This window comes from Temnothorax americanus, unplaced genomic scaffold, assembly GCF_048541705.1.
Source record: "Temnothorax americanus isolate GAGA-0224 unplaced genomic scaffold, ASM4854170v1 Scaffold13, whole genome shotgun sequence".
NCBI classification, from domain to species: Eukaryota; Metazoa; Arthropoda; class Insecta; order Hymenoptera; family Formicidae; genus Temnothorax; species Temnothorax americanus.
In genome coordinates this window covers 4,228,912-4,256,855 of record NW_027509264.1, presented here as the reverse complement: position 1 = coordinate 4,256,855, position 27,944 = coordinate 4,228,912, and the positions used below count along the sequence as shown (strand labels likewise).

Below are 27,944 nucleotides of genomic sequence, written 5' to 3'. Positions count from 1 at the left end.
AATACGTCTCTATATGTACCGCGGCACTTTTCCTAAAGTGTTCGTACACATATACCTCTGGGTGGTCGTTATGTATACATGTGCGCCATTAATACATCGAAGACGACTACAAGCCACCCGCATATCTCGAAAGACCGAACCGAGTATTCTTTCTCTATCTCTCTCTTTCTTCCCTTTTCTCGCTCTTTCTCTTGCGATTTGCGAAGCTCTTATTCCATTATATCGTTATCTAAAGGTATCGCGCCAACTATAATATCGCATTCCGCCATTTCTTCACCGGCCATGCAGTTTGTGGCCAGCCCAAGATGACGACGCCACGTCTCTACCTCCAGCTCGTCTCATCTCTTTATTATATCCGTCGTCTCTGCAACGAGTCACTCCTGAGAAACGCAATAACATCCGTCGCACACGTTAGAATCGATATATCTTTCGCGAAGGCGGCGTATCGCATTTGTCCTGAGAAACACGGCGATACGAGAATCGCCACTTCCTTCGAGAGGCCGCTGAAAATTTGATTCGTATGAGAAACCGATAGTGGAAGACGGTTTTCGCGTTCAGCATGCGCGCGTAGCTTTCTTCAAACTGTTAACGTTAATATTTAGGAAAGATACGTAATTGACGTGTTTAAAGGAGGGCATTATAAATAGCATCGTTAATTCTTTTAAATTAATTTAGGTCAAACGTTTATCCTTTATAATCAAATGTAAAACATTGCGCGTGGAAATTGAACATACGTTTCTAAGTTGACTCAACAACATTTATATTATCCCGTTTGAAGAATGTCGCGTACATATGTAAAACTCTTACGTAAAACAACCCCGAATACGCGAACAACACAAATTGCGGCAAATCTAACAGTTTTCAATAAAGAGACAAATGAGACGCGGCCGGACTCGTACAAACACAAAGAGATTCCCGTGTTCGACGTTCCGTGAAAATACAAAAACTGGAGAGTGGATTAGCCGTATTTATCCTATCCTCGCGTTTACCAAACATATATATTATGTGTAAAGCATTTTCTCCTTTGTTATTCGTCACAAAGCTCCGACGTCCGACCATCGCGTAGCTCGAATATTCGCTATTATTTTACAAACGTACGTCCGTCGTTGGTTGTTAGCAGGGGATAATTTTGCCGGAAATTACAACGGTTAATAAGAAAGAATTGCGTTAAACGCGCAAGACAAATGTATGCATATTTAGGCATATTCTAGCAATAACAATTAAATAGATGTTACAGGTGCCATTTGTAAACGAAATAATACTGGGAAACACGCGCGAAAAAAGCGTTCGCGAGCGCAGCGCTTAAACGAAACGGGAAGGTTTCTCGAAATGCTTTTACGCGGTAACGTTAGCGAGACTTTTAACGAAATTTGAGAGTCCATCAAGCTGGTCGAAAACGCACAATGGACGTTGGTACGGGACGTAGGAAATTATATTGCCGTCCACGTTGTTCCTCATTTTCGTCATCGTTCTTGAAAAATGCAGACTCACCCTCGCCGTTACAGTTACATTAGCCGCAAAGAGGTTTCGAGTTTAAAAGTCCACAGCGTGAAGTTTATCCCCAAAAGATACAGCATCCTGACAAATAAATTATTTAAAAATTTATAAAAATACATTGCACAAAGTTATACAACGTTCTAATTTTTCAACGAAAGTGTCGGTTTAAAAAATTATCTCTCAAACTTTCTCCTACTTGTCTTAATTCTTCCGACAGAATTAATAAGTTACGTTAATTTTATAATACGCATATAAATGGTAAATATATTAAGAAAAATTCTTACGAGAGACGCAAGTGCAATATTTCTGATGGAAAAAAGGGATTTCAAATAATTTTTAATTGAAGATCAAAGATAAATTTCCGTTGGTTCCTCAATCCAGTCAATCCGCGTGCGAGACGCGCGGGTTCTTAATTTTAAAGGTTCAAAGGCAGAGGGCTGTGTACACCTCGCTGTAATAATATCTCGCGAACGGCCATATCCCTCGCCCTCCATAATTTCACTCATGGCGAAGGCCCTAATTTGTTTTGTCGCGCGGTGACAGAGGAAGCGGCAGACGTCTCGCGGCGCGGGCGCCTTTATCGCGCCGTAATCGATAAAGCGAGAAAAAAGGACGCAGGGACATTCTCGCCTTCCAGGAACCCATACCGTAGTACGACGCCAGTGCCGGATTGCCGGATAGTGGCGTGGACCTCCCGTCAAGAATTCTCTGTCTCCGCGTGAAAAGAAAATTAAAAGCCAAGAAAGACCGTCGAGACCCCTCCCCCCCTCTCTCTCTCTTTCTATCTCTCACACACACGGATGCAAAAATAAAAGATTAATTGACAAATTATTTAAAGGACTAAAGAATATCGGACAATTATTATTCTCGCTTCTTTATTCGATACTAATTGACGTGTTTTTGGAAACAAACGTGGATCTATATCTATAAATCTATATATCAATAGTAAAGAGTTTGATATCGAGCGGAACAAAAGATAAAACCGCACAACGCGAGAGAATGGCGCAAAACCGAGCGACGCTCTTTTTACACCGGTTCGTTCGTGGGATCCTAAAACTAAAAAACACGCATTCCACGACTCTTATCAAGATCGGCCATACCTAGATCCTTTCAATTGCCGTTTTCTCCGAAAAACTTGTCCCGCCAGGGAGGAGCGTCCGTGCCGAACGATTCGTACAAACGAACGGTGACAAGTGGTGACGCGTATTCGAATGTAAAGGGGTAGATCCTCTCTCTCTTTCCTCATTTCTGTCTCCGTCCTTCTCGCGCGTCGTCGTCGCGTTTGATTCTCCCTCCTTATCTCTCGCGCCATCACCCACACGCGCCATGCCACCACGCGCGCGATTCGCGTTGTATCCTCTCGCTCTAATTAACGAGCGACCTGTGTGCTCGGTGTGCGCCCGCCGCCCGCCGTGCCAGCCATGCCCCATGCCGATTGCCGATGCGAGAGCGAGACAAAGAAGGAAAAAAGGAATGCGCGCGAGGGAGAAGCAATTTATGCGATCCTAAATAGAGATACGCGTTATCGCGAGCAGCAGCGGTATCATTGCGCGCGAACGTAGAAATAAATAATAAAATGGGAGGAAGAGCGAGAAAGATACGACGAACGATTGCGACAAGAGGCAGAGAAGTGAGAGGAAGGAACGTACGCGTTCTCATTTCGGAGGAATCGCGTAATTCGCGCGGCAAGTAGCGATACGCGACGGTTTGGAAGAAAAGGAGGAAAACGGGGAAAGGGAGCGACAAAGACGGAAGAGCCAGAGGCAGGGAAGGGAGAAAAGCGGAGGTTGAAGGACGAGAGGAGAGGAGAGCGGGAGAGCGCGGAACAAAGAGAGGCGACTGGACGAGACGAAGAGGGCGAGAACGAAAGAGAGAAAGGTGAGGCGAGAAGAGGAGCCGAGCCGAGCGGGTGACCACGTGACCACCGGGCGGGGGTGGCAGGCGACATTTCGCGTGCTCGGAACTCGGAACTCCACGCTCCACAACGGGCCACGACGCGACGCGACGACGCGACGCGACCCGTCGTATCCGGACAGCGGACGTCGGACGTCGGACGTGTCGCGCTCTCTCGCACGCGCGCACGCCGCACACACGGACGGAGGAGTTGAGGACCCGCCGACGCGTCTCTGCGCGATGCGGTAGTGAGTCTAAATTAAACGCGCGTCGCGAGTCTCTCGTTGGCGTTGGCACCGTTGGCGGTCGCGGTCGCGGCGAGCGATCGCGCGCGGGTGGCGGTGCGTCGGGTGCGTCGGGTGCACGGCCAGGACTCGGGGGCTTCGCGCCGCATCCCCCTGGCCGCGCGAACGCGAACGGGCGAAGCGGTGAGCGGTGATCCCGCGGAACGTCCTCCGTCCTCCGCCACTCGGACCGCGGGCGCGGGCACCGGCCCCGGTGACCGAAACTTCGAAGACGTGGATCGCCGTATCGAGACGCGCGCGGAGACGCGGTATACGTATGTGCGTTGGGTGCCGGGCGGTGCGCGAAAGGTAACGCGGAGGGTGGTGGTCGAACGCGCGGCACGATGTTCCCGTGGTCCTGGAAGATGCGAGGAAAGTGAATCCGCCCGCGCGCGTTACGCACCCCCGGGCCCGGGATGTAACGATGCCGTTGTCGGGAGGAAATCACCGACGACATCCTTGAATATTTGTCCGGAGCACTCTGGGAGCCAGCAGCGACGGAACGTAAGGCTCCGATCGATATCGTTTCGTTAGATTTATCGCGACGACCGCTCTGTGCTAATGCGGAATGTTTCTCGTTCTCGCAGCGCGCACGTATGTCGAATCAGGATTTGTCGTTATGCCAGATCGTGTCGCGTGTCGCGTGAGAGTAGATCTTCCTACAAGTCGATATAGTCTATAGTGCGGCAAATATAAATATACAGAGGGATTAGAATAGAAATTTGCAAAAAAATGCGAGTTAAAAATATAGAAAAGAGGTACGTAGGCTGGTTAAAAAGTTAATTTATTCAAATAAATTCTTGACGCGCGTCTTTCGTATCGCGCGTGGTATATTTTGTATATTTGGAGATTACCGAAATAAAAATTATATATTATATTAATTTTGTGTAACACGCGTTATGTATCTTCAAAACTATAATTTATTATTTTAGAACTTAATAATGTCCTCTCTCTCTCTCTCTCTCTCTCTCTCTCTCTCTCTCTCTCTCTCTCTCTCTCTCTCTTTCTAAATTGGTTCTATTAATATTTTACTAGTTAATCCAATTCCGGAAGAGAATACTCTTCGAGTGATTTTTTTTTTCAATTCAACGTTCTTGTGTATGCAATATATGAAAAGAGATAATTATCCTTTTCACGTTAGTTAGGTATACCAGGAATTAAAATAATCTATCCTAAAATAAAAACGCATAAACGTTCTAAACATTCTATACGTGCACATTTTTTTTTTCTAAAATTGTTAAATAAACGAGAAAAAGAGGGAGAGAGAGAGCCGTGAACGGCTGTTCGCGGATGTTCGCATACGCGCGTAAAATGTCATTATCAATTGAGCATGCGTAACTTGTGCATCTCATTCGGCTCGTTACGGCAGTAATGTATTTTAATTGGCCATTGCGTAGTATCGGACAATACGTTCTCTCCGAAAAGCCTGTCGCGCTGCTTAACGACAGTTTTATCCAACTATTTTCGTATAACGGTTCACAAAACTGCGAACAATGCTCGTATGAAATAACGTTCTGTAACATAGAAGTGATAAAGTTTTAATATTTATTTATACTTTTTCGCGAGTGTGTGTGACGTCCTTCACGGTGAAGGACCGCAAAGTTAGAAATAATAAAAACGTGATTTCGAGAAATTTTATTCAGATATTAAGATAAGGTAGTTAAAGCTTATTCTATAAAAAATTGTCTGAAAAAAAGAAATTTAATGAAAAATATGTACATTTTTGAAACATAAACACAGGTTTTCTCTTTATAATTAGTAAAAACTAATTTGTATATTTTAGAGTTAGTTTTGTTAACGCATATTTGAATTTGTTGAATATTTGAAAAATTATTAGACTCGCGATTCAACACCTTGCTTTCATTGCCGGTACTGTGCGCCGAGTATAATAATATTTTGATAATCGTTCAACGCTGATATTCCGAAATAAAATTCAAGTTATTTTATTCATCGGATCGACAAAATTTTAACCGAAAAAATCTTCGATGTTATGGCGAATAATAATTAACGCATTCTATTTGGAGTAATAGTGCCACATTATATATGAGGCTAGTCCAGCTATTATATGAAGAAAGTCCAGTCAGAAGAATAACATTTATTAAAAATAGGATAACAAAGTTACGCGAAAAAACTTTCGAGTTAAAATGCTCTTAACGGTGAATAAATTTGTTCGAACAATAATAAATCTAGCCATTATGAGGAGAGCTATTGTATACCGATCAAAAATATAACGTTTTCAAAGAACGTCCAAGAAACTTTTATATTCTTCGCGCGATGTGGCCAGATAGGTTCGGACAAAAAGCTTTTGTCTCGATAAACTTCTCTTGCGTAGCCATCCTTAAGCTTTACTTTTCCTTCTGTTCCCTCCCTCCCCCCCCCCTCTCTCTTTCTCTCTCGCTCTCGCTCTCGCTCTCCTACGGTCGACGACGTAAACCGAGCCATTAGGTGGACGAGAGGAGAAACTTGCGCGGATAAGCAGCGGCATTCCTCTTGTTTCGCTGCATTTCGTTTTCCTCGACGGTTGACAGACGGACAGCCAGTCGGAGTAGGCAGACGGCAAGCTAAGCAACTCGCCCGCGATAAACACTTCGGCACAGGCTTTTGTTTAGATAAGCGGAGTGCCTTTCATCTCTCGCTTCACTGCGCGTTATATGCGACTCGGCGCGGCGAGATGAGCCGCAACGATATATATAGGGTGGCTACGAATTCGTATTCGGCAAAAGTCTTATTTCTTAAGATCCGCAACGCACTTATGTATACGTAAACCTGTACATAGAAATCATTTGCCAACGATAAAAGGAACGTTTTTCAAAGCGGAAGGCGACGAAGAGAGAGTAAAGAGCTGGCGATAAGCCCCGAATCAATATTTATCTACGCTCTTCTAACGAATGCCACGACGAATTGATTCGTGCCTCTCGTTCAGAATGCTGATTAATCTTCGACGAGATTCGTTCAAAAGCGATTGCGCTTAAATGCTTTGTTATTAAGGTACTCAAATCGATTGTAAAATCAAAGTTGTATTTTTATAATATTTGGAAAAAAAAAGAAGAAAAATTGAGACTCGCGTATATACGCGCGAGCGTGGTCACGTATCTCGAGGAATTCTTAAAGGTATCTTCTGATGCTTTTTGCGCGAAATATGTACGAGACATATGTACGCGCACGGGGGCGGAGTACGGATAATAGATAGTGTGACTTGGCAACATAAAGAATACATAACGCAAAGCGTCGAGGATCGTTCCATTGGCTGGTTTCGGTGCCTCGTGGTGTACGCCTACCCAGCCAGTCACTCCACCTCTTCGACACGCAATTGGCAGACAATAATCGAGTTCTCACGCGAACGAGCAGTCTCGTGACCTCACAGGTGCGCGATCTTCCTTCACCTGCAAAGTGACGAGATTGCGTTAATGCACAATCGCTCGATATACGGTCGTTAATGCTTTGGCATACGGATTTAACTGCTTATCGAGGAGTAAATTTATGGCATTCGCGTCTCCGCACGCACCATTAAGTTACATTACAGATTGCTGAAATAGAAAAATAATTGTATATTATACTTTTTATTAATATATTTTAACATTTTGTGTTTTACGATTTCTCTCTCTCTCTCTCTCTTTCTCTCTCTCTCTCTCGCTCTTTCTCTCTTCGATTATCTCACATGTTTCCAACAAAGAGACATCGATAATTTTCAAGTTACATTGTTTTTCGATGGTTTCGTTATTTGTTCTCACGCTCTCGACGTAAAGATACAAATCGGTGATTTATGTCATTACAGTAGAGTGATATGTTAACCGAAGACAATGATCCGACAAAACCAGCGGGGGTTTTAGACAATGCTGGCAACGTGTCTTCCTCAACAGAAGCCTCGGTACAGCATCCTCGCGCCGCAAACAATGGTAGATAGAACATGCAACTGCATTGGCGTAGAATAGATATATTGCCACATAAAATCAAATTTAAATTATTGGATCCCGTTGCTTTTACATATAATATATCTAGAGGTAACATTGACGATCGCTCATTAATAGCTGATATCTCGTTACGATAGCTTAAGCACTTTTCGCATTTCGCTATTTTCACGTTTATTCCAATCATTCCAATCAGTTTCTCGAAAGTACGATTAAAAGAGTAGCGATCAACATCGTTCTAGAATTCTAGATCGTTGAGCGAAGATGCAAAATGTAGAAATTTCGGAAAATTGCATTTACAAACGAAATGTTTTGTCCATTTTCATACAAGAGACCGAAGTTAAGAACGAGGTGCAGGACTGTCCCGAGAATGACAGCGTACCCGGTGGTGAACTATACATCGACGAGAATGCCGAGGAAAAGGAGCAGGAATATCCGGACTCGATGGAAAAGACAGATTACGGATCCCTGTACGGACCCAACCAATATTACAACAGGTATATTTAAACATAAATTCGCCAAATACAGCCCACTGATTAAACGTAATGAGATTAACTTTATTTGAAAAAATAATTGTGATGAAAAGATATTTCATTTTCCAGAGAAGTGTAATTTGAATAAAATAAAACCGCGAAAAATATATATTATGTTGTAAAAACGCGTTCTCTTGATCTAATTCTTATATATATATATATATATAAATAAAATCATCGTTTAATCGCCAGACTACGTACGTATTGTATTTGCAAAGTCAATCCGCTTCGAACAAGCAGATCACCATTATTTAAAAAAAATTAATCACGGTTTTTTCTTTTCCGTAGCCTGTACAATTCGCCACCTTACGGATCAACGACAGCTTCGAAAAACGCATCAAGCTTGCAGAGCTCGTACCTGAGCTCTTATACATCGTCAAGCTCGATGACGCAGTATCCGTCCTACGCCAGTTACAATAGCGGGACGACAACCTTCCCGAATATGGCGCAAAATATATCGTCGGCCTCTCAGGTGAGAACGCACTCGATGTGTTCGATATTTCCATCCTTGATTTTTCCCCGACGCGTGCGAATGATCTTCCCTCCTTTTCTTCCGCAGAAATTAGACTATAGCGCTTACAGCAGTAGTTTGTACGGAAACGACAGGGTACCACTCCAGTATTCCGGATATTATCCCGTGCCCGGTTATCATGCGCCGCCAGCTTCGTTCAATATCGGAAACATCAACTTTGCTGGTAATCTTTTACTGTTAGATGTTAGATCGCGCTCTTTTTTATTTCTTGCAAATGATAAATGAAATTCCTTGTGTAAATAAAATGCGACAGTTGCGCGAACTGTTGGGAAAACAGTGGTGCAAAAATGAAACTTTTGCGTTCGAGTCGTTTAATCGGAAACTGGTTTAAGTTTAATTTTGAAAATTATGTTAAAATGTATCGCTCTGAAACTTCAATATTTCTAAATTTATTTCAAAAATAAACTGATGTATACACGAGAGATTTTATAATTCGAACAATAATCATTTGCACGTTTAACGAGAGCTCTTTACAAAACGATCGCAACGTTAACATTATTTCGTATGCGTGAGAAGATTCAACCAAGTCCGCGCTCACGTTGGACCCAACGACACACGATGCGAGCGATCTGACCGCACGGGAAACCGCAAACATCGAAGGTAATATATTATATAATCTTACGTGATATATTTTGTCAAAGGTAATATATAATTTTTGAAAGAATATTAAAAAAAAGAACATATAACATACCTATAATGAAGTATATTACTGAACGAATATTAAGAAACAAAAAACCTGTAACTGTCCACTTTCCAGTGGCAACGACGAAGCCATGCAGGCGCGGAAGAAGACAGAGCGGAAGCGGAAACAGTATCGGTTCCGCGGATACGACGGAAGCCGGCCCCGAGCGTATATTCATCTGGGACCTCGACGAAACCATAGTCGTATTTCACTCCCTGCTAACTGGACAATACGCCACCAAGTACCGTAAGGATACAAACCTCCTGGCTCAAGTGGCGTATAGAATGGAGGAGATGATATTCACTTTGGCGGATACGCACTTTTTCTTCAATGACGTAGAGGTGATAGAAATTTCTTGCAAGTTCCCATGTATAAACTTTATATAGAATGATCTCCCGCTGAAGCAGAATATTTAAATAACTTTTATAGATTCGAAAATATATTTTAAAAATGATTCAAGTATTTTTTATGCAATTATTTAACTAATATTCTATATAGTATTTTTTATATAGCATTTAATTTTAATGATTGTATAATACTTAAATCTATTTTTTAGAGAAGAATATTCTCTAGTATTACAGAATGTTACTTATCATTACCATTTATAAATTTGCAAATAATATTTGAGACACTTGATCTCTGAATGGTCCGGTATAGTCTTAATATATGGTTCGCTTCCTGCCGGCGTTCGTAAGTTGACCATATGTGATCTTTAAAAACTAACATCTGCACATAGACCACCCGTATGGTATAGCGCAATGTGAGATTTTAGCTAGAACGTAATGAATTTTAGAATTTTGTATTTGTTACGGTCAAAAAACAATTTTAAAGCCTAGACGAATCATATTTGGCTCGCATGTGCTTTACGGTACATGATGTAGCAATTATGCAACTGATAATTCATACTTTCAAATGCAAAAACAAATTTGCAATTTGATATATTACTTTTTCTTTCGTAGGATTGTGATCAAGTGCACATAGACGATGTTTCGTCGGACGACAACGGGCAGGACCTGTCATCCTACAATTTCGCGACCGATGGCTTTCAGTGCGCGTCTGCAAACAATGGAATATGTCTGGCATCCGGTGTGCGAGGCGGTGTCGATTGGATGAGGAAGCTAGCGTTCCGTTATCGTAAAATCAAGGAGATTTATTGCAACTATCGGAACAATGTAGGTGGCCTCCTGGGTACAGCCAAGCGCGAACAGTGGCTGCAGTTGCGTTCCGAGATTGAAATGTTGACTGATAACTGGTTGACGTCGGCAGTGAAGTGTCTGAACATTATCAACAAGAGAAGCCACTGCATCAATATCCTGGTGACGACTACGCAGCTGGTGCCCGCACTCTCTAAAGTTCTGCTATTTGGCATCGGCGGAATATTTCCCATAGAGAATATATACTCGGCCTCTAAAATTGGTAATTATCAAACATAAAGAAACAATTAAATAATTACCCAAAAAATGTATAACTATACAGCTATATCACTTGATCACATCGTGAAACGGAAATTACATGGTAATAAAAGACAGCTAAATTTATAGTTTATCCAGCAAATAAAATCAGAAAAATAAACTATAAAGTTTTTATTTTTATTTTAAGTAACGAAACAAAATATATATATAAATTAATATTTAGTATAACTTGCACTTTTAAACAAACTAAAACTTTTTGGCAATTTTTCCATTATTTTTGCAGAACCGTAGCAAAGTTACATTCTCTCGTTTTAGGAAAGGAGAGCTGTTTCGGTAGGGTGGTCGCCCGATTTGGCCGTAGATGTACGTACGTGGTGATAGGAGACGATTCGGACGAGGAAACGGCAGCGCGGGCGCATAACTTTCCCTTTTGGAGGATAAATAGTCACTCGGACACTCAAGCCCTTTATACTGCCTTAGAAATGGGATTTCTTTAATCAAAAGCACGTACGAAAACCCGTCTCTGTCAGGAAATATTTCGGTCGTATGGAAAATCGCATGACACGTATTTCTGTGCGATTAACAAGAAAAACTAGCGATAAAACCATGCGCTTAACACACATTCCCTCATTCTTTTTCTGGAGCAGCTCTTATCATTCCTATAACTTTTATCGTGTGTAATATACATAAAAGAAAGATTGACTTTCGCAACTACGTCTCGCCGATTCGCCTGAAATGATTCGCGAGTTTGGTCGGACATCTCGTCCGCAAGTGATATAGAATGAAAGTAAAATTTTAGTGATAGCAAGAAAATTCGGAGAACAAAGATTTATATGTAAAATAAGATTCTTTCGGACGGTTTTCTAGCATTGTGGACTTAGTCACGTGTACTATATAAACTGAGAAATCTGTGAAAAGTATATATATATATATATATATATAGATATATATATTAATAATAATATACGTTTCATGTACTTAAACGCACTACGTTTGCATTCTTTTTCTTCTGATAAAAACGAATCAAGCGATTTTTACTAGTATATATGTGGTAACAGATTCTAATAGAACAGATTTTTTTTTCATTGACATTATTTACACAGCTTGTATGGATTTACATAATTTTTCACAAGTTATTTTTATAGTTATCATTCACTTAATATACCGTGATACTTTTACGCGCAAATTTATTGCGAAGAATCAGTTTGATTGTTCGTTACATTCCCATTAATTATATCTGCTTTATACCTGTATTTGTCATACTACGTGTATTTTTTTTTATTTTTACATTCCTTTAGCCTCGCAAATATAGCTGTAAGCAACATTACGTATATTTTGAAAGTATCCATATCAATTACATATTATACACACGCCATATAACAATCTTACTGGACATAAATGCATTAGAAAAAGTATTTATATATTTGTAAAAATATTATATAGTTATTACCATATTTTGGAATTGTACAAGGCTATTTGACAAACGAAAAAATGCATTAAGTAATATAATAAAAAGGACGGAACGAATTAGTATAGTTACTAATTACGGTTGACATCGTTATGTGTAAAAACAGTTTATAAAAATTTTCCGAATATATCGTATTATTCGTTAACAAAGCTATTAATAAAAGTATAATGGAAAATATAATATGTAATGACTGTTCGTGTCTCAAGAAAAGAATGGGAAAGTGAAAGTAACTTTATTCTTTGGTGAAGAAAATCATCTATGCATCAAGTCTATGTTAAATTATATGTGGTACTAATTTAATATCGGCTATTCTGAAAATAAATCAATATTCTAAGATTCTGTTTTACTTAAAACATATATATACCTGTTTAAATTTCATTAACAGAGTTCTGTTTATCTCTGCTGTTAACATACTTCAAATTTGAATAATACTTTATTCGATATAAAATAAAGCTTTTTTAATTTTATTTCTTAAATAATCACCTTTTGATATTACTAAAAATTATTTAATTGACGCTCTTTTTAGTCACAAAATGTTTTATTTTCATTCATTTTCGTTATCATATTTTCCTATATTAAACACAAATCTTCAACAATTTATTACAGCTTGCTCAATATGCTAAACAACTAAATATATTTTATACGGAACCTCAATTTTTAAAATTGTATTTGAGTGTGTATTTGCTCATCGGAAGTATTAGAGAGCTTAAATGATACAACCAATTCTTAGAAATAGAACTACAGTTACATAGTAACATATGTGGGGGCAAGAAGAACTCCGCAATTGTCATCCTTTTGAGCCATTAAAATATATCCATCGTTGCCCCAGTAATTCGACCAGGAATTCTTTACTAGCCAATAACCCGTCCCATTCATGGTGCCATATCCAACAGCCAAAACAGCATGATCTAATTTATCCTCTGTATTACCTATGTAATACAAAAACATAATTGTTTGAATGAGAAATTTGTATTTATAAGTTTTTTGAGAAACTACTAAAAAAAATAATAAGTTTACAAATCTTACCACAAGCTGGATCGTAATACACTCCGCGAGAGTAAAAAGAGAATGTCTTGTGGGAGGCATCGATAGCAACAGAAATAGGACCATGTTTAGCAATGGCGATTTTCAAAGCTTCTACATTGCGTGGAGTGACGTTAACGAAACCTGTGATCTTAGCTGTCAATGTTACGTTGTTTATGTGACAGTACCCATCCTGACAAAAGAAACAAAAAGTCTTTTTTGTTTTTCTCGTTACAAAAATTATAAGATCAAATTTATTATTTAATATAAATTTAATCAAATAATTTACCTGTCCCAAGTAACCACCGTAATCCTCTTCGGTAGGTAAACCACCATGTTTCATTATCCACTGATACGAACGAAAATCTTCTCCACCGTCACATCCATTATTACCAAATCCCCATGAACAGTCGATGAGAGCCTGCAATATATTAATACCATAATATTATTGATCTGCAGTATAAGCACTATACTCTGTGTTTATACTGTGTTGTATTATATTATAATATTATTTGTAAACTTTGTGTGTGTGTGTGTGTGTGTGTGCTACTTCCATAATAAGTTGCTTACCTGTTGAGACAGACGTACTAGCTTTTTATGCTTCATGTAATAGGCACCTTCTACCGCACCAGTACTACCAAAACTCCAACAAGAACCGCAAACGGACTGATCTATTAAAAAAAAAAAATATATATATATATATATATAACGTATATATTGAATATAATATTAAAGTTACAAACCTTTAACCGGCGTTACAGCGCCATACAGCCTCCAATCTATGCTATCGGGAACATCTTCGATTTCCTTTTCGATATCATGCGGGAATGGTGCTCCACCATTGTAACCTGGAGTGTACAGTTTGCCTCGTAAAGCCTTCAATTCGAGATCGCTACGATCCACCAAATGATTAACATTTAACTGATAACCCAAATTGGCACGGTTTGTAGAATGGATAAATCTGGAAATTATTTACATGAAGCGATTACTTTTGAAATGACGATACATACAATACTTATTACGACATTAACGTACCTTATATTTTGTCTAAATAAGTCCTTGCGATACATATAATCCAAGTCATCCTTGTAATTTTTATCGTGAGTCTTCTTAAATGTTTCAAATGCTCGATGTAAATGATCCTCATAATTATGAATGAATTCGCGCATTGGGTTAAAGGTGTATACGTGATTTTCACCCGGGCCTGGGAAGCTGACGCACTTAGCATCTGCAAATAATTTTCTTCATAATTATAAATTCGATACAATAATTGTTTTATCGTAATATAATGAAAAAAATCTTTATACATCAGTTAACAGCAACTGGAAAAATATACATATATTAAGAATTTTACGTACCTTCTATGATTTTAAAGACATCATCAGAAGGTTCGTCAAAGGAATACCAATCATATTCCAGGTAATAATGATCGTAATGTGAACCTAAGAGACTATTAAATCCTCTCATTTCATACCTCACAGGAATAGGCTCCTTGACTTTTGGCAGATATGGTGATTTCTACAAAGATTATATTTCCTTTAAATACCGCAGGTTTATTTATCATATACACAAATAATTTTATTCTTACCTTATAACGTATCCAGAGAGTGTATTTATTTGTTTTTTCCCCAATTTCTTGTACAAGTCGCCATTTCTCACACAATAATCCATTGATCATCTCTTCTCCGATACACTGTACATAAATTTCATTGAAAGCTACTTGTACATATTTTTTACACATTTTGCATATACATATATATATATATAATTATATATATATATATAATTTATAAAATTATAGAATTTACAGTCGTGCAATTTACCTCCATTTCAGATGCATCTGGAATAATAGACTGCGGTTGTATTTTTGAATCATTAGTACCATTTACTTGAAGACACGTTTCTTCATTACTAGCCGTCTCTGTGGTAACAGGCGCTAATTTTATACTGGCTCCATATTTTCCTTTGTGAGCCAATTGAAAGGTTTTAACCATCCCTATTAGACAAAGAAACAGATTTATATGTTGCATCGTACGTACATATGTGTACCGTATACTGTGTACGCTAAACAGTTTATATATCCAAGTTGAAAATAGATAACGAATAAATGGAAGATTATTATCTTTGAAAATACCTCCATAATAATCAATTCTGCTAGATCCACCGTTGCCATTGTACCATGCATAAAAAGGCTCGCGAATTTCTGCATATGGTATGTATAATGTTCCTTTCGCCGTATATGTTCTACTAAACGTCGGACCTTTCAAACTTTCTTGGGCAAGTGCCACTGTGCAACATATCCCTGCAAAATTAAAAAAATTTTGTATATGAGAGAGCTCTTGAAAAAAGAAACAGATACATAATAAATAGAGAAAAAACTATAGCATAACTTACCACAGAATGTTAGAAGTACACTATTCCTAACGTTAGACATTTTTGTCGCGCCTCTGAAATAACGACATAAAAATGGATGAATATATATTTAAACATTTATCGTCGTACCGATAACACGGCTGACCTAGCCAGATTACATTAACGGACAGTCATGGTAATGGAACTCTGATGAGTATATTACATTATTATATATTTTTTCGATATATAAAGAAAACAAGGAAACGGTATATCATTGTTGCAACAATGGAATATTATTCCATCACCACATTTATTTATTTTTAAGTAAATGCAACAAAATGCATAATGAGATTCAAATAAAAATTTATGTATCAGTTTATAAAATTAAATTAAATCACAAAGATAAAAACGAGTTAGAAATGCATCAATGCAATTATTGCATTGTGAAAAAGAAATAAACTTTCGGATACCGGAGAAAATGGAGCAGCTTGCAACATTCGCTTTATTTATTCTTTGTTTCTAACATTCGGACCCCTGGTTTTGTGGAAAGTACTAAGTTCTGTCCATTTATCTTAGTCGAAATTGTTATAAGATTAGAACATATATAAAACGATGTGTGTGTACAAAAACGAAGCGGAGTTTTAATTACGCGCACGAAATTTACCTCATTAAGTACCTTGCGACGCAGAAAGGCTTGCCTCTCGACTCTCGAGAGCACAATAATAGCCGAACGCTCTAGAGTACGGTACTTGTACCGTGACTAGTGACTAGACAACGAATCTCACTTTCTTATCTGTTTACATTCGGAAACGTCGAGGAGAACGGAGGTCGGAGAAATGCCTTTGTGTGCATGTTGCATATGCGTAAAACGTTCACGTGAAGTTGAGTGGCACTGCTTGGCACTCGGCACTTGGCAGTTGGCACCCCTACGTCTGCTGTTAGCCTATCCTTCTGATTGGTTCGGTGGATAAGCTTTAAGCGTCGATCACTGTCGTGTCAAACGACTTCAAATTCCGCAATTCTTTGATATACGCATAATATGGCCACTTGGTGTGTTTATCAATATTATTAGAGAGAATTTCCCGTATTACAATTTCAGTTTCTTTAATAGACACGTTTGCCACGTTAAATATTACGTTGAATATATATTTTGTCCCTATCATACACTTTACAGGCTTGTGAAACGCCCTGAAATGTACTTTGCAGCTGCTTCCAGCTGCACCATGTTATATTTTCTATATTTAAAATGAAACCTATATAGAGATATACAGATATAAATTTATAATTATATAATATATAATAATGTAATGGAAAGAAAAAGAGGAAAAATAAACAGTTATATGTACAAAAAATATAGTGGCAAGACGCAAAGAACAAATCTAAATGTCTCTATCAAGTGTATTAGTTTACACTTTTCCAATTTTTATCTGTCTCCAATGGAAACAATCGCAGATCGTAGTATCGTAGATGATAATGATTAATGATTATCATTTTGTCAATTGACTTGGCTGAAGCTGAAGGCTCCGAGCTCCCAGTCCCAGTTGCAGCTAGAATCTAGACTGATCTAGACCAAGATTTACTATGTGTCATGTCACAACGCACTAAAGTTATTAATTTGTACAAAACGGTAATAAAGTGTTGCACAAGTATTAACGCACGCTCATACAAGATGTCGATAAACTCAAGAAGCATATTATCATTTTTCTTTATTACATATTTGTTAAATTTTCATTTTGCATTGTGTCTTTCAGCTGTTGTACATGGGCCGAGATTATCCAACGGGATATCAATATTTCAGAACCAAGCTAAAGAGAGCCTTTGACAAAAATAAAACGGAGACTGATCCCGAAAAGATAAATAAGATGATAAGTCACGGTAATTTTGTGATAAAAGAGCTGAAAGCTTTGTATGTGTTGCGCAAGTACAGAACTTTGAAGAGAAGATATTATGATCGATAATAGAAAGAGAGAGAGAGAGTTTATTGGTTGACGGTACATCGATAACCGTGTACTGACTACAGATGTTCGATAAATGCTGTATAAATTACTGTTATGTGTTTTGTAAATGTACCGTTACAAGTTAGAATTACCGTATGGCTAACGTGTATATCTTTTGTACTACGCTAAAATTTGTATCTCGTGATTTGTACCACAAGTAAAGTTATATACGTCATAAAAAAAAAAAGCTCTTTTCTCTTTATTCGAGCGGTTGTTCGAAAGGGACGACGCACGACGCGACACGCTACACAGTGGTGTCGTTCTAACCTAGCGAAATTACGAATTACGAGTTATGGAACGTTCGCGTTGCGTATACTCGCGATTATTCTCATTCTCGTATAAAAATACATTCGGCAAAAGAATGTGCGGTGTATCGTAACCAATTTCTTTTGCGTTTTTGTAGAATCTCATAAAATGGCCGCTTGCGTAGCTGTTATCGGCAAAGATGCAAGTATACACGGTGTTTTCTGATATTTACATATAGGTTATGACATGACGTGTTGATTAACAAAAATTTTTCATCGTGAATTTTCTCGCCATCAATTTTTGCGTAACGAAGCACATCGATGTTACGAGTCTCTTACGCTGTGCGAACATGGAATTATTCTATTAATTGACAAATATTTTGTAGAACTCTCCAAAATTTATTAAAATATATCGGTGCACGGACGACGCTGCTGGGTTGCAATTTCATTACAAAGTACACACGTCGATTGATATTATAGAGGAAAAGCTGCACGTAGGGAATAAAACGACGGTCGATGTACGCGACTTGTACCTAGGCTTGTTATTTGCGACTGAAGAATATAAAATGTATGTAATATATCGCAACGTGCGATAGATATACCAATTTGCATCTAAATACCAACATTCCTGTTTTCCAGATATGGCTATGCCACAAATACAAAGATTAAATTTGTCGTAGCACTGCAATCGTCCAACGTGTCGTTAAGGGATAACGAAATAAAAATGGTAACGTTCTCTTCTTTGCGTACTTTTACGTGTAATTTCGATATGTCGCGTTAATCGTGATTTATAATTAACATTGGTCGATAGATTTTCAAGAAGTTACACGCCGCATATTCCAACGCTGTTTGCAATCCATTTTACATTCCGGGTGATGAGATAAAGTCCAAGTGAGTATGTGCGTTGATCTGTATGCGTTACGTACATATATGCGTGTTATAAGTTATAAGTAATAAAAGAGCTATAATTATTTTTACTGGATTTACAGGTCATTCGATACGTCGGTGCTGGAAATAATGAGCGTTATATAATATTTTACAGAGAGATCATCTCGCAAGATGTAAAATTCTCATTACGTAAAATGCTTTCTGTATAACTGATAACAAATGATATATAGAATAACTTATAAAAAAACAAATATTTTTATCATTTCAAATCTAATTTTCCTATTTGTTTTCCACGTTTCTTCCTTATAATTTATATTAATTTTCATATGTAATTATATATTTAATATTTTATTATCGTTATATATATATATATAGAATCGCGTCTTTGCGGCAAATCGAGCCTTAAAAGGAATTAAATTCAGAATATTGGCATTAAACACACCTACGTTCCAAGTCCTTTTAGATTGGTTCATTCGCGCGTCCATCTTTTCAATCAGATTTTATAATTCGTTGTTACCATGTAGATGTCCAAAAGCAGCGAATCATGGACGGACGGGGAAGAAAATCGCTCCGTGAAAATGGTTCGGAAGTCACTGAAAGTCACGCAGCATGGCGGATGGCGGTAGCTGCCTGACTCGTGAACGTTCGTCGTTAGCGTGCGTCGAAGATTTTTCGTTTTCGGATTTTGCGTGATTTCTCGAAGAGAAGCATCCGCGTACGCCGCGTTGACTCGAAATGGTAATTGTTGCGACCCGTCTCCCGTAATCTCGCGTGTTGCAGCTGTAATAAATGCTTGCGATTCTCTCGATCCCCGGAACGGCCGGAACCCGGTTTTCTCTGGAAGCGTGACGAATGGCTCACGTGTCATTGAAAACGAAGGGATAAATAATTGCACGATGAATAAGAAACCAAGTTTTTTTTTTTTTTCAATCAACTTTTAGATAAATTTTTTACATACCCACAAATAGTTAATTCGGAATGAAAAATACAGAATAAAGAGTTGTATCGCGGGCAACTAAATGTATCGTTTTATCTCACTTGATTCCAAGGTTTCCTTAAATCCAGTGCGGATCCTGAAAAATGAGGCGGAAGAAGAGAAGGCGGAGATCGCTAGGTTGAGCTCGGTTGTCGGAGCTATAGCCATTGGGGACTTGGTGAAATCTACCCTCGGCCCTAAGGGCATGGATAAGATACTCGTGTCTCAAGGCAGGTCCTCGGGACAGGTACATGTCACCAATGACGGCGCTACTATCCTTAAAAGCATTGGCGTTGATAATCCCGCTGCCAAGATTTTGGTAGACATGTCCCGTGTCCAAGACGACGAAGTGGGCGATGGTACTACTTCGGTCACCGTTCTCGGTACGTACGATACCGTCGTTCGCTTGATTTTTCAAATTATTCAATTTTAAACGTATGACTTTTGTATCTTTTTGCAGCTGCCGAGTTTTTGCGAGAAGCTGAAAAGCTGATCGAAAATCAAAAGATACATCCGCAAACTATCATTAGCGGTTGGAGGAATGCCGTAAACGTAGCGACTGAGGCTTTAAAAAATGCAGCCACGGACAATTCTGCGGATCCCGATCGTTTTCGGGAGGATTTACTAAATATTGCGCGCACAACGTTGAGTTCTAAGATTTTATCCCAGCACAAGGAATACTTCAGCAAGCTTGCGGTCGACGCGGTGTTGCGTCTTAAAGGCTCTGGTAATTTGTCCGCGATTCAAGTTATCAAAAAACGCGGCGCAACCCTCGCCGATTCCTTTTTGGACGAGGGATTCTTATTGGATAAGAAACCAGGTGTCAACCAACCGCAAAAAGTATTTGACGCGCGTATACTTATCGCTAATACATCTATGGATACGGATAAAATCAAGGTTTTACGTTTATTCCGTTATAGTGTAAAGAATTTTTTAAATTATATCTACTAAATCTATGATAAATCTAATACTACGCGCATTTATTTATAGGTATTTGGTTCCAGAGTACGCGTAGATTCAATGGCAAAGATAGCAGAATTAGAAACTGCGGAGAAAGAAAAGATGAAGGTAGTAAAAGTCTGAAGAATCTCGCGCATATTTGTTGAGTTACGATCGATGTATAATTTTCCGAATCTCCACAGGATAAAGTTGACAAAATCGTCAAGCATGGATGCAACGTCTTTATCAATAGGCAATTGATATACAATTATCCAGAACAATTGTTCGCCGATGAGAAAATTATGGCTATCGAACATGCCGATTTCGACGGTATCGAGAGACTTGCGCTTGTTACCGGTGGCGAAATCGTTAGTACTTTCGACGATCCAGATTTAGTCAAGTTGGGAAAATGCGATCTTATCGAACAGGTAAATTTACCATTTACTTTTGCACGTCGTATAGAATGTTCCACGTACACGGCGAAGCATTCTGTTCTGATGCGTGTGCGATATATATAATCGTTAGTTTCATTATAGCTTTAATTATATTCAATTGTATCGTTATATCGTTTCAGATAATGATAGGAGAAGATACACTCCTAAGATTCTCCGGAGTTCCGTTGGGTGAAGCGTGCACCGTCGTTATTCGCGGCGCAACGCAGCAGATCGTCGACGAAGCTGAAAGATCGCTGCACGACGCGCTCTGCGTTTTAGCCGGTACGGTACGCGAGTCGAGAATAGTTTACGGTGGTGGATGCAGCGAAATGATCATGGCTTGCGCCGTTATGCGAGCGGCCGCGGCTACGCCGGGTAAAGAGGCGGTTGCGATGGAAGCCTTCGCACGAGCGTTGCAGCAATTGCCGACCATTATCGCCGACAATGCTGGCTACGACTCGGCGCAATTGGTCAGCGAATTAAGAGCCGCGCATAATTCCGTCGGCAACACTATGGGATTGGGTGAGTTTCCGGTTCTTGCGCTCTGTTACCAGTAATAATATTTTTAAATACGTATAAATAGATCGCTAAATAGTTTTCGTAACGCGAAATTAAATGTTGTTTGATCTTACAGATATGGAAATGGGCAAAGTTGGCTGTATGAAGCGGCTAGGAATCACCGAATCTTGGATGGTGAAGAGGCAGGTTCTACTGAGTGCGGCTGAAGCAGCGGAAATGATACTTCGAGTGGATAATATTTTGCGTGCGGCTCCTAGAAAACGCGTACAAGATAGAGGACGTTGTTAACTCATAAAAAAAAATTTGCTTTTGCTTCGATTTCACAATTACTTGCAGTTTTTCATACATAATATGCGGCCTCTTAAATTAGCATGTTTAATTAATAATTAAATATTTCATTGCGTTGGTCTCTCATCGACGATAATGCATTTGATAATATTAATGTGCTAATTGTAGCAAGGAGAATATACTCCATTTTTTGAACATGTCATCTATATATGAATTGTATTCTATTTCTCGATCTCTCACAAATAAAGTATTGTACAATAAGAAGCACATCCTGTATGCGTTGAAAATTTTTTATAACGTTACAATAGGTTCAACATTAATAAATGCTTTGAAATATAATACTTTATTATATATGAATATTCCACACACACTAGTAATATACTTTACACCTAAATTTTATATATACACGTCATTTTTATAATAATCAAATGTAGAACTGAATAAAGTATATTTTAGTGACGAGGCAATATTCATTTCACACGCATTTGATTTATAACCCCATTTTTCTTAAATTCTATGAATTACTTATCATTCGCCGATCACAGCGTGTCACAATAAAAAAAAAGCAAAAGTAAAGGAGGACAAGACTTTTTGGCCTGTCTTGTAAAATTTTTTGTGGATAGACATCTTTATACTACATGGAACAATAGTCACCGTACGCTACTAGCATATTTCATTGATTATTGTAATTTCATAACTTATATAGTAATCGTCAATACTGCTGGAGATGTTTTTTACAGATAGAGATTTTGACAGAAATTTTTCAATATAGATCGATCTCTTCGATCGGCACCACGTTATTTAATATTTTCCATCAATTAAGACATATATATTCGGTTAAATAAAAAACTGTTCTTACATTTTACTGAAGTACTATAAAAGCATGTAGATCTCCGTCAAACTGTCATCGATTAATACGCGAACCGTAATTTAGTATCGTAGCCAAGTTTATCGAGATTCGGAGTACAAGCAAAATTGATCATCGGAGGTGGCCCACACATCAATACGATAGTATCGGGCGACGGTGGAAACATGTGTTTCTCTATGATATCAGTGCTTATATATCCCGTACTATATGGCCATCCCTCGCTACTCGAATCTAGGGTGTACCAAAGTTTTAATTTATTCGGGTATTTTTTGGCGATTTCGTCCAGTTCGTCCCGCAGCAAGATGTCTTTTTCCGTCTGATTGGCGAACAGCAAGGAGGTTTGAGTTTCGTCCGTAGGATCCTTTATTATCGCACGAATTAGCTGCAACATCGGCGTGATACCCGTACCACCAGCGAGCATAACCATCTGTACGGATAGTTACATCATTATTTTCATACGTCGAAAATAGAGTTGTTCTTAATAACAACAATATAATAACACAATTTAATAAAATCATATCCAATACATATATACATAGTGGCAAATGTACGTGCCTTTTTAACGTTATATTCCACGGGTGGTTCCTTCCTAAGAAGTTTTATAGTTACTTTTCCTTGTCCTTTGTAAATCAGTCTACCAGACGGACCTCTAAAGTCGATGGTATCCCCTATTTTCATGTTTTCCAAGTATTGAGACAATTTTCCTCCTTCGGGAAACTTTGGATGCACATTTTTGAAGTATACCTATAAATCACGCACGATTAAAGCATATACTTTCTTTCATTATCGCCAATCCTATATCGCCATTTTATTTACCTTGATGACGAGATCAACGTAGCCTTGATCATCGTCGCTCGAAACAGGCGTATATGAACGTATTACAACCTCCTCTCCAATCTTTGCCGTTAAATGTATATGCTGACCAATTGGCAGGCCCAGGACATGATTTGACGTCGGTAATCCAAATCTGAACTTCCTAGTATCGTGACTTATTACGTCTTTTTGGATTAGAGGTAGACTATACTTAACTACTGGATCAACCAGCAGTATCGGCGAAGACTTTTTCTTCTTCTCACTCCAGGATTTATATATTTTAAATGCTACTCCTATGACAACTATCGTTCCTACCGCAGCCAGAACGGGGAGCACCTAGATATAAAAATTTACTTTAATGTATATAATAATGCACGCATAACGCATATTCTTAAACGGTTTTGATTTTTCTGAAATTCTACCAGTCTTTTAAAGTAACAAACGTGTATTTTATTTTAAACATTTTAAAAAATGTTACATAAGCACAGATTCTTAGTTAAATTTCAAGAATTTTTGCAGATCAAGCTTCAGGGATATAATCATAAACGTCCTGATATAAAAATTTATATTCACACAAAAGTTATCACATTTTTTACAGAATAATCCATACATAAATTGATAAGAGATACCTCGGGGAAATATATCTCTAAAATTCGAAAGTTTTCCAAGTCATCGTTAAAAAAAAAGGAAAAAAAAAGAGAATACACCACGCCTACCGCAAAGTACGAATCATCGTTGGCGACAATAATCGCGTAACATTATTAACGTCGACGTCGTTAACGACACCGTAATATTCGCATAATCGTGCGCGAGATCGGATCGTTTCGGTCGAAGCGAGCCTTACCAATGTTCGTACGTTCGACATCGCTATATTCGCTATCGGCTAATCGGCGCTAACTGTGCACGTGGACCGTGGACCGAGAGAGAGGTTAAAGGGCAACGTGACGCGACCGAGATCTCAGGCTCAGGAGATCTTAAGGCGCCTATAGACGCAAACGTTCGGCGCGAGTTCGCAGAGCCGGGAGCCGCCGGGAGCCGGGGCGCGCGTCGGGCGATAACTCGCCGACGCGTCTGTGAAGGATTGACGAGCACCGCCGATTCCGGAACTTGCTCTAATCTGTTAAAATAGACTCGGCTTCTCGCGTTTTCGGGCTAGGACCATTAGGCGCGCGTATTTATAGTCGCGTTACTCGCGGCAATATTATTAACGCGTTAAGCCGAAAACCGCGCGCCTCAATGCCTTTTTGTCATCGGCCGGCATATCGGCCGATATTTGCAATCTGCGTGCGAGAGACATACAGTTATTCATCGGACAGCCGCGTGTGCATATCTCGATGTATCTTCTAATTATCGTTATAAGTCTTGCGTAATCAGCGAGATATACTGAGGAATACGAGAAACGTGAACGTCAGCCGATCGCATTTCCCGCATATGTTCCATATATTTTTATTTTATTTCTCCTTTTCTTTTTTTTCTCCAAATGTCTGTCCCAATTATTATTTATCTTTAAGTACAGAAAAAACGAACAGATCTATCATTGCACACTCTCTCGATTAGATCGATTTGTTTGAAGAAACTTAATTTGATCAAACGATTGAAATCGATGATTAATTTGGAAACGACATTTGGAAAATAAAAGAAAAGGAGAAATAAAATAAAAATATGGAACATATGCGGGAAATGCGGTCGGCTGACGTTCACGTTTCTCGTATTCCTCAGTATATCTCGCTGATTACGCAAGACTTACAATGATAATTAGAAGATACATCGAGATATGCACACGCGGCTGTCCGATGAATAACTGTCTTTCTAACTATAGAAATTCGTCATCCCTATCCGATTTTTCTTTCCATACTGCATTAACTGCGTATACGTCAAACAACAAAGAATTAATAATTTAATTAAGTACCATTATAGATGCTGCTTAATAAATTAATCGCCGTCAAGTTATAACGCACTGAGAACGATATAAGCATACCAACGTTAAATTAATTTTTTCTTATCTTAATGATTACGTAAAAACTGGCATGATTCTACTAAGTATAAATAATTAAGCTTCTTCTTCCTTCATATGCCAACAATCGACAATCGCGATACATTGCATAAATGTTTATAAGACGCAATACGCAATTACATGCTCCACGCAAACATCTCCATGTGCCTCATCGAGATTCAATGTCGATTAATCGATTAATCAATATAACGATCCATGGGGATTAATTCGCGTCAAGCGTGGCCGCCGATGAAAAATCAAACAGGTTGCCCCCAGCTCGCGGCACGCGTTTCGTAAAAAAATTATCGCTTAATTATTGGCTTATTAAGTCTTATAAAGACAGAACGACGCGATATAGCGCTAATAGTGGCTAATAGCGCGCTCCTCGAAAGCAGCCTATAATCTATGCAATGATAATTGTATGAGTAGGCCGAAACACGTTGGAAATAGACGACGCCTACGTTTCGAATAAATATTTGTTAAGCCCTTTATCGTTAACCTTTAAGTTTTTTTCAAGACTCGCATATACGTGACGACGACACATAAGACTCTATCGATTTGATCTCTATCGGTACAAAATATATACATATACGTACTTGATATACGTAATCGATCGTCGAGTTCATATTTTCTACTCCAGTTTCATCGAAGAATAACACACGCGCGCACACCAATTTCCGCGGATTCTCGAATGTCGCACGTTATATTATTCGATTAACGAACAATCAAACAGATTTATTCGCGAGTGAGACGAGTAAGGAGTAAGGAGCAAGGATCGAGTGAAAGATCGGCGTTCTAGCGAGTATACGTCGAGAGACGCATATTACCTCATTGTCCATCAGTTTATCACCGGCAGTGGTGTAACTATAACGTCTTCCGCCCACACCTTGTTTTCCACTTATTTTTACAAAAGAGAGATGAAATGCTTTTTTGAAACAATTTAGGCTTCAGGCTACGCCGTTTTTCATCATTACTTTACCTCCTTGTGGCGCGCATAGACTTTAATAATTAAATATTAATTATTTTAAAACAATATATAATTTTTTTTCTTATTTCTTGTTTCTTTAATTTTTTTCCTTTCGTTCGGGAATAAATCTCTAGCCACTGCCACGATCCACGATCATAAATCGAGGTCTCTGTGAGATAGTACGACGCGACTGACGTTCAGTGACGTTTCCTCGTACGAGTGATTCTATTGGCCGCCGATATACAAGCGGCATGTAACTGCAATGTTTATATTTTTCTCCGGCAGTTCAAGGAGACTCCTTATCTAGCTCTGTGTCCTGTAATTGTGTTTCGAACTTACTATATATATTGTTATAATTATATTATTATATTAATATATTCTGAGCTCTTTTTTTCCGTATTAGCGATACTATAGCTAAATCTGCATCTGTCATCCTGTCAACTGATAATTTCTCGATTTGCATCGCACTCTTGCGTATTGATAAAAGCGCGTATTTAGAATGTTTGCCGTATGATTATGATAATATACCTATATGTATAGAGCGAGCTAAAACGAATAAAAAATAACATTTTTATTCTACTTATTAAAGGTAATATTTTAATTGTTTCAGAAGAAAAAAGAGCTGCTTTAAAAGGAGAATTTAGAATAAAGGCATGCAGGAAATCGACGTTTTCAGAAAATAGGAGAAGGTTCGACTGAAATTTGTAAATCAGCGATTAGCGCACAATGACACGAGGAATACGTAATAGGTCACCGCGGTTAATCGTTGAAATTTATGTGATGTATAAATAGTACGTGTAGTATATATAATAGTATATATAATATGATATATATAATAGTGATTATGTTCAATTCCTCATCATCGATCAAAATATATATATCTTATTGTTATAAAGATTTAATTATTAAAGTATATTATTCGTTTAAACAAAATTCTAAACAATATATTACTTTATTTCTTCACAATTATTTTCTGTTTATGTCGATATAACAATATATAAAGTTTCCGTTCCAAGATCTCTTTTTAGTTATGTTCTTTTCACGTTTGTTTTCTTTTTCCCCTCTGAAGTACCAACGTATACGCGTTTTATTATATTTCTTTTTATTAGAAAAAACATATAAAATACAGCCAGAGTATGAACAAGTCTATTCGGTACTTGATAACGTTTATTCAAAAATAAACAAAATTGCATCTGTAGCGCTATCTTACTGGTTTTTAGATCACCGTAACGACCGATGATACCTGTCGATAAAACAGGATATATCGTAGCGCATGTATAGCACGTAGCGTGTTTATCGTCGTGGAAGGTTAGAATAATCAAAATAAGTTGATGCACGCGAGTGCTCAATGCACACGAGCTCTGTGTGAAATTGTGTATTATTAATTAGATATAAGTCTTCCATGGCGGTTTTACATCGCGCCTTGTTCACCT

General features: G+C 38.4%; 6 protein-coding genes and 1 long non-coding RNA gene across 12 annotated transcripts; 4 read left to right on the top strand and 3 right to left on the bottom strand.

Moving 5' to 3' along the window:
* Positions 1-68: 68 nt before the first annotated feature.
* LOC143894121 (uncharacterized) lies at positions 69-3,481 on the bottom strand. The gene is made up of 3 exons (XR_013256000.1): positions 2,598-3,481; positions 1,492-1,578; positions 69-503 (listed from the first exon to the last, which is right to left on the bottom strand). It is a non-coding gene; the product is annotated as an uncharacterized LOC143894121 (long non-coding RNA).
* A 14-nt stretch (positions 3,482-3,495) lies between these two features.
* On the top strand, positions 3,496-12,545 carry Eya (eya transcriptional coactivator and phosphatase 2). Of its 3 annotated transcripts, none has more exons than XM_077400190.1 (9): positions 3,497-4,178; positions 7,450-7,570; positions 7,914-8,079; positions 8,404-8,587; positions 8,675-8,810; positions 9,164-9,247; positions 9,405-9,670; positions 10,289-10,745; positions 11,057-12,545. In XM_077400190.1, exons 2-9 carry the CDS (start codon positions 7,459-7,461, stop codon positions 11,236-11,238), a joined length of 1,587 nt encoding a protein of 528 aa, XP_077256316.1. In that variant the 5' UTR covers positions 3,497-4,178; positions 7,450-7,458; the 3' UTR covers positions 11,239-12,545. The 3 variants fall into 3 exon arrangements, with proteins under 3 accessions (XP_077256318.1, XP_077256316.1, XP_077256317.1); XM_077400191.1 differs by lacking the exon at positions 3,497-4,178 and adding an exon at positions 5,067-5,330; XM_077400192.1 differs by lacking the exon at positions 7,450-7,570 and having other exon boundaries at positions 3,496-4,178.
* A 183-nt stretch (positions 12,546-12,728) lies between these two features.
* On the bottom strand, positions 12,729-16,452 carry 26-29-p (C1 family peptidase 26-29-p). 2 transcript variants are annotated; one of them, XM_077400188.1, is made up of 12 exons: positions 16,249-16,452; positions 15,627-15,679; positions 15,367-15,534; positions 15,056-15,228; positions 14,821-14,925; positions 14,591-14,750; positions 14,268-14,460; positions 13,976-14,193; positions 13,803-13,903; positions 13,522-13,653; positions 13,236-13,425; positions 12,729-13,138 (listed from the first exon to the last, which is right to left on the bottom strand). In XM_077400188.1, the coding sequence occupies exons 1-12, from the start codon at positions 16,251-16,253 to the stop codon at positions 12,954-12,956; spliced, it is 1,683 nt and encodes a 560-aa protein (XP_077256314.1). In that variant the 5' UTR covers positions 16,254-16,452; the 3' UTR covers positions 12,729-12,953. The 2 variants fall into 2 exon arrangements, with proteins under 2 accessions (XP_077256314.1, XP_077256315.1); XM_077400189.1 differs by having other exon boundaries at positions 16,261-16,452.
* Positions 16,453-17,049: 597 nt separating this feature from the next.
* Osi (electron transfer flavoprotein regulatory factor orsai) lies at positions 17,050-17,633 on the top strand. The gene is made up of 2 exons (XM_077400203.1): positions 17,050-17,211; positions 17,336-17,633. Exons 1-2 carry the CDS (start codon positions 17,173-17,175, stop codon positions 17,540-17,542), a joined length of 246 nt encoding a protein of 81 aa, XP_077256329.1. The 5' UTR covers positions 17,050-17,172; the 3' UTR covers positions 17,543-17,633.
* A 151-nt stretch (positions 17,634-17,784) lies between these two features.
* Positions 17,785-18,965, top strand: LOC143894118 (trafficking protein particle complex subunit 2-like protein). The gene is made up of 5 exons (XM_077400202.1): positions 17,785-18,028; positions 18,213-18,394; positions 18,466-18,553; positions 18,638-18,717; positions 18,816-18,965. Exons 1-5 carry the CDS (start codon positions 17,996-17,998, stop codon positions 18,856-18,858), a joined length of 426 nt encoding a protein of 141 aa, XP_077256328.1. The 5' UTR covers positions 17,785-17,995; the 3' UTR covers positions 18,859-18,965.
* Positions 18,966-19,298: 333 nt separating this feature from the next.
* On the top strand, positions 19,299-22,137 carry Cct2 (chaperonin containing TCP1 subunit 2). The gene is made up of 7 exons (XM_077399549.1): positions 19,299-19,452; positions 19,764-20,073; positions 20,151-20,587; positions 20,681-20,758; positions 20,833-21,057; positions 21,204-21,585; positions 21,698-22,137. The coding sequence occupies exons 1-7, from the start codon at positions 19,450-19,452 to the stop codon at positions 21,868-21,870; spliced, it is 1,608 nt and encodes a 535-aa protein (XP_077255675.1). The 5' UTR covers positions 19,299-19,449; the 3' UTR covers positions 21,871-22,137.
* A 7-nt stretch (positions 22,138-22,144) lies between these two features.
* Positions 22,145-26,398, bottom strand: LOC143893821 (NADH-cytochrome b5 reductase 3). Of its 3 annotated transcripts, none has more exons than XM_077399552.1 (4): positions 26,372-26,398; positions 23,555-23,887; positions 23,294-23,482; positions 22,145-23,165 (listed from the first exon to the last, which is right to left on the bottom strand). In XM_077399552.1, the coding sequence occupies exons 1-4, from the start codon at positions 26,381-26,383 to the stop codon at positions 22,782-22,784; spliced, it is 918 nt and encodes a 305-aa protein (XP_077255678.1). In that variant the 5' UTR covers positions 26,384-26,398; the 3' UTR covers positions 22,145-22,781. The 3 variants fall into 3 exon arrangements, with proteins under 3 accessions (XP_077255678.1, XP_077255676.1, XP_077255677.1); XM_077399550.1 differs by lacking the exon at positions 26,372-26,398 and adding an exon at positions 26,141-26,356; XM_077399551.1 differs by lacking the exon at positions 26,372-26,398 and adding an exon at positions 24,396-24,657.
* Positions 26,399-27,944: the final 1,546 nt, after the last annotated feature.

What these genes read in the sequence shown, in the direction of transcription:
- 26-29-p (XM_077400188.1), bottom strand. An exon ending in CAGATGCATCTGAAATGGAG is followed by an intron (nt 14,926 to 15,055) that starts GTAAATTGCACG and finishes ATTTATGTACAG; the next exon opens with TGTATCGGAGAAGAGATGAT. An exon ending in CGCTGTAACGCCGGTTAAAG is followed by an intron (nt 13,904 to 13,975) that starts GTTTGTAACTTT and finishes TTTTTTTAATAG; the next exon opens with ATCAGTCCGTTTGCGGTTCT.
- Cct2 (XM_077399549.1), top strand. An exon ending in TGGATACGGATAAAATCAAG is followed by an intron (nt 20,588 to 20,680) that starts GTTTTACGTTTA and finishes ATTTATTTATAG; the next exon opens with GTATTTGGTTCCAGAGTACG. An exon ending in CGGAGAAAGAAAAGATGAAG is followed by an intron (nt 20,759 to 20,832) that starts GTAGTAAAAGTC and finishes GAATCTCCACAG; the next exon opens with GATAAAGTTGACAAAATCGT.
- Osi (XM_077400203.1), top strand. Translation starts at nt 17,173, where the DNA reads ATGTCACAACGCACTAAAGTTATTAATTTGTACAAAACG. An exon ending in TTATTAATTTGTACAAAACG is followed by an intron (nt 17,212 to 17,335) that starts GTAATAAAGTGT and finishes TGTGTCTTTCAG; the next exon opens with CTGTTGTACATGGGCCGAGA.
- LOC143894118 (XM_077400202.1), top strand. Translation starts at nt 17,996, where the DNA reads ATGGCCGCTTGCGTAGCTGTTATCGGCAAAGAT. An exon ending in GCGACTGAAGAATATAAAAT is followed by an intron (nt 18,395 to 18,465) that starts GTATGTAATATA and finishes CCTGTTTTCCAG; the next exon opens with ATATGGCTATGCCACAAATA. An exon ending in GGGATAACGAAATAAAAATG is followed by an intron (nt 18,554 to 18,637) that starts GTAACGTTCTCT and finishes ATTGGTCGATAG; the next exon opens with ATTTTCAAGAAGTTACACGC.
- Eya (XM_077400190.1), top strand. Translation starts at nt 7,459, where the DNA reads ATGTTAACCGAAGACAATGATCCGACAAAACCAGCGGGGGTTTTAGAC. An exon ending in TTTTCTTCAATGACGTAGAG is followed by an intron (nt 9,671 to 10,288) that starts GTGATAGAAATT and finishes TTTCTTTCGTAG; the next exon opens with GATTGTGATCAAGTGCACAT. An exon ending in ATACTCGGCCTCTAAAATTG is followed by an intron (nt 10,746 to 11,056) that starts GTAATTATCAAA and finishes CTCTCGTTTTAG; the next exon opens with GAAAGGAGAGCTGTTTCGGT.
- LOC143893821 (XM_077399550.1), bottom strand. Translation starts at nt 26,170, where the DNA reads ATGAACTCGACGATCGATTACGTATATCAA. An exon ending in CGATCGATTACGTATATCAA is followed by an intron (nt 23,888 to 26,140) that starts GTACGTATATGT and finishes TTTTATATCTAG; the next exon opens with GTGCTCCCCGTTCTGGCTGC. An exon ending in TGGAATATAACGTTAAAAAG is followed by an intron (nt 23,166 to 23,293) that starts GCACGTACATTT and finishes CTATCCGTACAG; the next exon opens with ATGGTTATGCTCGCTGGTGG.